General features: G+C 39.5%; 1 protein-coding gene across 7 annotated transcripts in view; it reads left to right on the top strand.

The window, feature by feature from the left end:
• The first annotated feature begins 244 nt into the window (after window positions 1–244).
• The window catches only part of atrip (ATR interacting protein), a 49744-nt gene continuing 43827 nt past the window's right edge, over window positions 245–6161 (top strand). For 5 of the 7 annotated variants that reach the window (XM_087994203.1, XM_087994202.1, XM_043707880.2 and 2 more), the window contains exons 1-3: window positions 272–666; window positions 2514–2620; window positions 3539–3991. In XM_087994203.1, the coding sequence (XP_087850329.1) occupies window positions 3556–3991 (436 nt within the window). In that variant the 5' untranslated portion in view covers window positions 272–666; window positions 2514–2620; window positions 3539–3555. The other 2 variants (XM_043707881.2, XM_043707882.2) reach the window with 2 other exon arrangements.

The raw sequence follows: 6161 nt of genomic DNA, 5'->3' as shown, positions 1-6161 counted from the left end.
AGTAAAACTCTGAGGAATTCGTTTTGACGAGGTAAATATTACGACGTTTTCACCAGTTCTACGATTCGAAATGCATTATCCAAATGCAATATGAACCTTCACGATACCGTAGTTGTCTGCATCGCCAATCGGAAATCTGGACGCGGGGATGTGCGCGAGGCTGTGTACAGTAAGAAGCAGCGAGTTGATTGGTCATAGAGGGGGCCACGCGTTTTCAGGTGGACAATATGGCCGCTAGGGGCCAGTACCTGTCGTATGAAGAGATGTGAGTTTCAGAATTGCAGATTTTGAATCGCTATCCTGATGGATTGAGTTGTTTACCAGGAGAAGCTGTGTGGTTTGCAGCTGTTCGGTTACATATAAAAAATAAAGCCTTTTTGGGGAAGAGGACGGTTGTCTGATTTTTATGCATTGCAAATGGTGGAAATAAGCAGCATGTTAGTAGTAATATCTGAAGAGACAAATGGAGTTAACATTTCAACTTCCTGACCTTTCATCAGAACTGGATCTGTTACAGATGTAATATTAAGAGGTTTTAGATACTTTCTAATCAACCCGTTCAGACACACGCCTCTGGAGCAAGTGGTACTTGAACCCAGGTCTCCTGGCTCAGAGGTGGGACACCACTACTGTGCCACAGCAGGTTTGTTGAATGAAACTTAAAAGGTAAGGTTGATACCATGTTCCAGTTCTGATCAAAATTCATCAATCTTAATTCTGTTTTTATCTTTGCATGCACTCCCAGATCTGTTGAACATATTCATGTTGATTTGACAAGGTATGCTCATGTTTCAGATTTCTAGCATTCACACATTTATTTTTTGACTTTTCAATTTCTGACTTGTTAGCTTTGATCTTTATTGAAGAGCTGCAAATTGAGAACTCACAACTAATCAGAACAAACTTTGGTCTGTCTTTTAACAATATTAAACCCTTTGGCTTTTGTAACATAATTTAGAATCATGTTCACAAGCATGTATTAGGTTCTCAGATAATCTAGGTCAAGAATATTGTATGTTGCAAGTGAATTGAAGGGTTGTTGATGCCAATGATTTTCTGAAATTAATTTTGCTAAGGTCCAAATCTTGTGATTTATAACTGAAGTAAGAAGAGTACAAATGCAATATGGTCCCCATCATGGATGTTATAAGGAGAGCTTGGACTTTTTTTTACCCCTGGAACATAAAAAGCTGAGTGTGACCTTTATAGAGGTTTTGTAAAATCATGAGGGGCATAGATAATGTGAATAGCCAAGTTCTATTCCTCAGGGGAGGGAGTTCATAGATTTAAAGGGCATAGATTTAAAATGAGAGGGGGAAGAATTAAAAGGGACCCAAGGGGCAACTTTTCCAACATAGAGAGTGGTGTGTATATGGAATGAACTGCCAGAGGAAGTGATAGAGGTGGGTATAATTATAATATGTAAAGGACATTTGGACAAGTACATGCTATTCTCAGATGCTGCCTGAACTGCTGCACTCTTCCAGCACCACTAATCCAGAATCTGGTTTCCAGCATCTGCAGTCATTGTTTTTACCCACATGGATAGGAAAGGTTTAGTCAGATATAGGTCCAGTGCAAGCAAATGGAACTAGTTCAGTTTAGAAACCTGGTTGGCATCGACATATTGGGCTGATAGGCTTGTTTCCATGCTGTATGACTATTTGTAGCAGGACGTTTGGGGTTTAAGTTTGCTTGGATATGTTATGGGCAAACATACATAATGGGCGGCACGGTGGCACAGTGGTTAGCACTGCTGCCTCGCAGCGCCAGAGACCCGGGTTCAATTCCCGCCTCAGGCGACTGACTGTGTGGAGTTTGCACGTTCTCCCCGTGTCTGCGTGGGTTTCCTCCGGGTGCTCCGGTTTCCTCCCACAGTCCAAAGATGTGCAGGTCAGGTGAATTGGCCATGCTAAATTGCCCGTAGTGTTAGGTAAGGGGTAAATGTAGGGGTATGGGTGGGTTACGCTTCGGCGGGTCGGTGTGGACTTGTTGGGCCGAAGGGCCTGTTTCCACACTGTAAAGTAATCTAATCTAATACTAAAGATATGAAGTGCTTATTTGTCAAAGTTCATTTAAACATATTTATGGTTATTATCAGGACCTCCCAGGATTTGCATTTTGTTTTAAGTTAGAATCTTGGTCATAATTGAGCTTTAAACTCTAATTTAACTTTCATTGGACTGACTTCAACACGTCCAAGAACTCAGGCCAGTTATAATATTATAGTTGCTGAATTTCAGACATCAATGAATTCAGCACCATGTAGATTTTCTTTTACCAGTTCTGTATAAATAAGCTTACTTAGAGTCGTAGAGATGTACAGCACGGAAACAGACCCTTCGATCCAACTCAGTAACTTGAGAGTTTCAAAGATCTCCCTTCCCCCTGTTTCTTCCTGAATACCACAAATCAATTGATACAATATGCAGGTAATTTGTTTACAGGTTTTTGCCTGTATTCTTCTAACCAGACTCCTAGTCTGAAATGTTTTCTCTCTTTCATCTCTGTAGGAAAATGGAATCTGCCTTTGGTTAGCAGATCAAGAAGTTGCCAAGTATAAAATAATTGAATGTGTGTAACAGATATTTTTAAATCAGCACTGGATTGTAGATTTCAGGTGAGATGTGAATGTTTCAAGTGAGCATAATATGAAATGCATTCTGTCTTGTTAACTGCTTGCCACTTAATACCTGACATACCATAATTCTAGTTCAAAGATGTTTGAAAGTATATAACTTCCAAAGAAAGTTGAATATTTTAAGCCCTGATCTGTTTAATATTCCAACAACCTTTACACACAAGTTACATGGACTCAAACTTAGAAGAATAAAAGGGCACATCATTTATATACTCAGGGCTTTGCTGTTCCCTATCTTTCTGACTTCCTCCAGTCCTACCACCAACAGTGCTCTGTGCTGCTGCAATTCTGGCCTCTGATGCATGCTGGATTTTAATCGTCCCCCTGTTGTTGATTGTGCCTTCAGCTGTTGAAGCTCTAAAATCTGGAATTCTTTCCTTAACTCCTCTGATTTTGGGCTCTTTCCTGTCATCTTTAAGATACTCCTTAAGATCTGTTTTGTCCATTTGTTTTGCTATCTCCTTTGTGACTGTTTGTTTGAATTTTCTTTGATTAAAAGCTTTGTGAGGCACTTTAAACATTTTTCTATGGTAAAGATAGTATACAAATGGACATTCTTGGTACTGGTGAAAGTGTGAAATAGACTGTCTTTGGTAGCAGGAAGGGGAGAATTCTTTATATACTAACATACGAGTGGCATTTTTGTTTTAGGCTCTGATCAGATTATCTTTTGCAATCCTTTTATTCTATAATTGGCCATATTTTAGAAATATTGACTTTTTTTTCCTGATTTTGATAAATACCTGCCATGAATATCTTCAATTTTGGATTAAGAGAGTCTTCTTTGTGCAAGTATCAGATTTCTGTCATTCTGCCTTTTGATAAACAAAGCAAATGTTAATTCAGGTGTGAATATTGTTTGTAAATGATTTATCTGTTGGCTGTTCTGTCCTGCAGGGTCAACTGCTGGAACCATGTCATCAAACATCCTTTTCACAAACTCGGCAAAGAAACGAAACACCTCAATTATTTATAGCGTGGAAAGGATGTCATCAGAAATATCCGTTTCAAACCTTGCAGGATTTTCCAACCGAGGGAAGAAGAACATAAATAGTGACTGTGAAGGATTTCCACCAAACAAACGACACAAAGCGGAAAAGGACATTAGATCAAATGACGATCCTTTTGGAGATAATGAAGATTTCACTGCAGATGATTTGGAGGAACTTGATATTCTAGCTTCGCAAGTTTTAAGTCAGAATGCGATGCCTGTCTCCAATGCTACGAAAGCATCAGTGAGCAATATTAATAACAGAGAAGCATTAGGACTAACAAATGATACAAGTACAAAAGTTGCTACTTTAACAACTGGATCGTTAAGAAATGTAAATGCAGTAAAGGAACCTCATGGTAATGTGCAGGTTTTCATTTGCAGGATTTTTAATATTGTGCAGTAAATTGTAAAGTTTTAAACATATTATTTGCTTAGTTTTCTCTTTTCCTTTGTCATGTTGTAGTGACATGAGCACCAGTTCCAAGTGGGCATTATTTACATGTAACATTCCCAAATTGTTGTGGCAAACCCTTTGACAGAAGAGGAGTGATTTAGGAATGGCAGTTCGTACCACAGCCGAAATTGATCTGCTCACTAGCCAGCATTCACATGCACATGTTCTCCAGTTCATGACTGGAGAAAGCTGATACCTGTTGCGTTAATGAAGTGGTACTGAGGCTAACTTTTATGACCATAGTTTTCAAACTTAGGTTTCTTGTTAGGGATCAGGATTGAATGTCGAACATTTATGGCCATCATACCCTGGCTAATGTCCTCACTGGTTTGTTCTTAACTTTATAAATTAATTTAAATGGAAATCATTAAAATGTATTTTTTTTAAAAAAGGCATGCTATAGTCATGAAGTAATTAATATGCAATGACTTTTAAATTGGTACAATTTTATAGCACACCAATGTACAGTCAAATTAGATACAACAATAGGTTATTTGTGTTGTGCACCTCAGAAAATAGAGTTTTGGAGGACTTCATAAGGAATCCTTATCAGACCACAGCTGAACAATTTTGGGCCCTTACCGAAAGAAAGCTATACTGGCATTGGCGGTAGTCCAGAGAAAATTCATTCAGCATGGAGGGACTATCTTATGAGGAGAGGTTCAGTAGATCGGGCCTGTATTCTTTGGAACATTTTAAAATGAGAGGCCATCTTGTTGAGTTACAGTAGATGAAAGTGAGGACTGCAGATGCTGGAGATCAGAGCTGAAAAATGTGTTGCTGGAAAAGCGCAGCAGATCAGGCAGCATCCAAGTAGCAGGAGAATCGACGTCAATTCTCCTGCTCCTTGGATGCTGCCTGACCTGCACTTTTCCAGCAACACATTTTTCAGCTCTGATCTCCAGCATTTACAGTCCTCACTTTCTCCTAGTTGATTTTAACCTACTGCAAATCCTCTTGCAAGGATGCCTTCCTTGAAGAAGCTCTCTTCCTCCCTCTACCAGAATTGCAGTGGATGCTGAGTTTCGATATGGAAAGATTGTTTTGGACCAGAGGGCACAACCTCCGAATAAGGGGTCACATGTTTTATGACTATTGTGAATCTGTGAAATTCATTCCGTAGAGGACTATTGAGGCTGGGTCATTAAGTATATAGATGGAAATGTGTTGCTGGAGAAGCGCAGCAGGTCAGGCAGCATCTAGGGAACAGGAGAATCGACGTTTCGGGCATTAGCCCTTCTTCAGGAAGAAGGGCTAATGCCCGAAACGTCGATTCTCCTGTTCCCTAGATGCTGCCTGACCTGCTGCGCTTCTCCAGCAACACATTTCCATCTCTGATCTCCAGCATCTGCAGACCTCATTTTCTCTTCATTAAGTATATAGCTTTTTAATCAGTAGGGTTATTGGGAAAAGGTAAGGAAATGGATTTTAAGATGAGCAGATCAGCCACTATCTCAGTGAACAGTGGGGCAAACTCCTTGGGCTGACTGACCTAATTTTGCTTCAGTCTCATGTGATCTTAAGGATGTCAAAAAATGATGATGCAGACTGGAAACTAGAATCTTGTTTCAAGAAAAAGTGCTCAAAGGCAGGGAGAGAGGTAACTAAACATTGTGATTGGAAAGCTTTCCAGAGGTATAGGATTTCTTGGCCTATGAGATTGTTGATGGGGGTGAAACCATTTTTCAGAATCTGTAGAACAGAAGATTAATCCTCTGGCAGCTGGGTGAATTAAATGGTGGCAAATTTTGAGAACTAGCTCAGTGATTCTGAAATCAATTTGTGAATGAAGTGATCCATTTGTAGAAAAGTGTCTCAGCAGTGAATGGAAGTTTGGGACGCAAGGACAAAGAAGACAAAAGAATTTTATATGTTGAAGAGAGACTCTTTTATACTTGAGGTGATGTGTAGCACCAAGCAAAGTCATGAATTTTCAACCAGTTTCAACCATTCACCTGAATGGCTTAAGATTTAATGGACAATTTTCAACTTGCCCTGGTCTATGTTGGGCAAGAAATACGATAATATGCCAACAGCCTTGTAATAGCAACATTGAAGAAGTAGAGTTGGAT

Source organism: Chiloscyllium plagiosum, unplaced genomic scaffold (genome assembly GCF_037043375.1).
Source record: "Chiloscyllium plagiosum isolate Xiang-an unplaced genomic scaffold, Cpla_swu_hap1 HiC_scaffold_14, whole genome shotgun sequence".
Taxonomy (NCBI): domain Eukaryota; kingdom Metazoa; phylum Chordata; class Chondrichthyes; order Orectolobiformes; family Hemiscylliidae; genus Chiloscyllium; species Chiloscyllium plagiosum.
The sequence above is the reverse complement of the archived record's forward strand: the minus strand, read 5'-3'. Positions and strand labels throughout refer to the sequence as shown.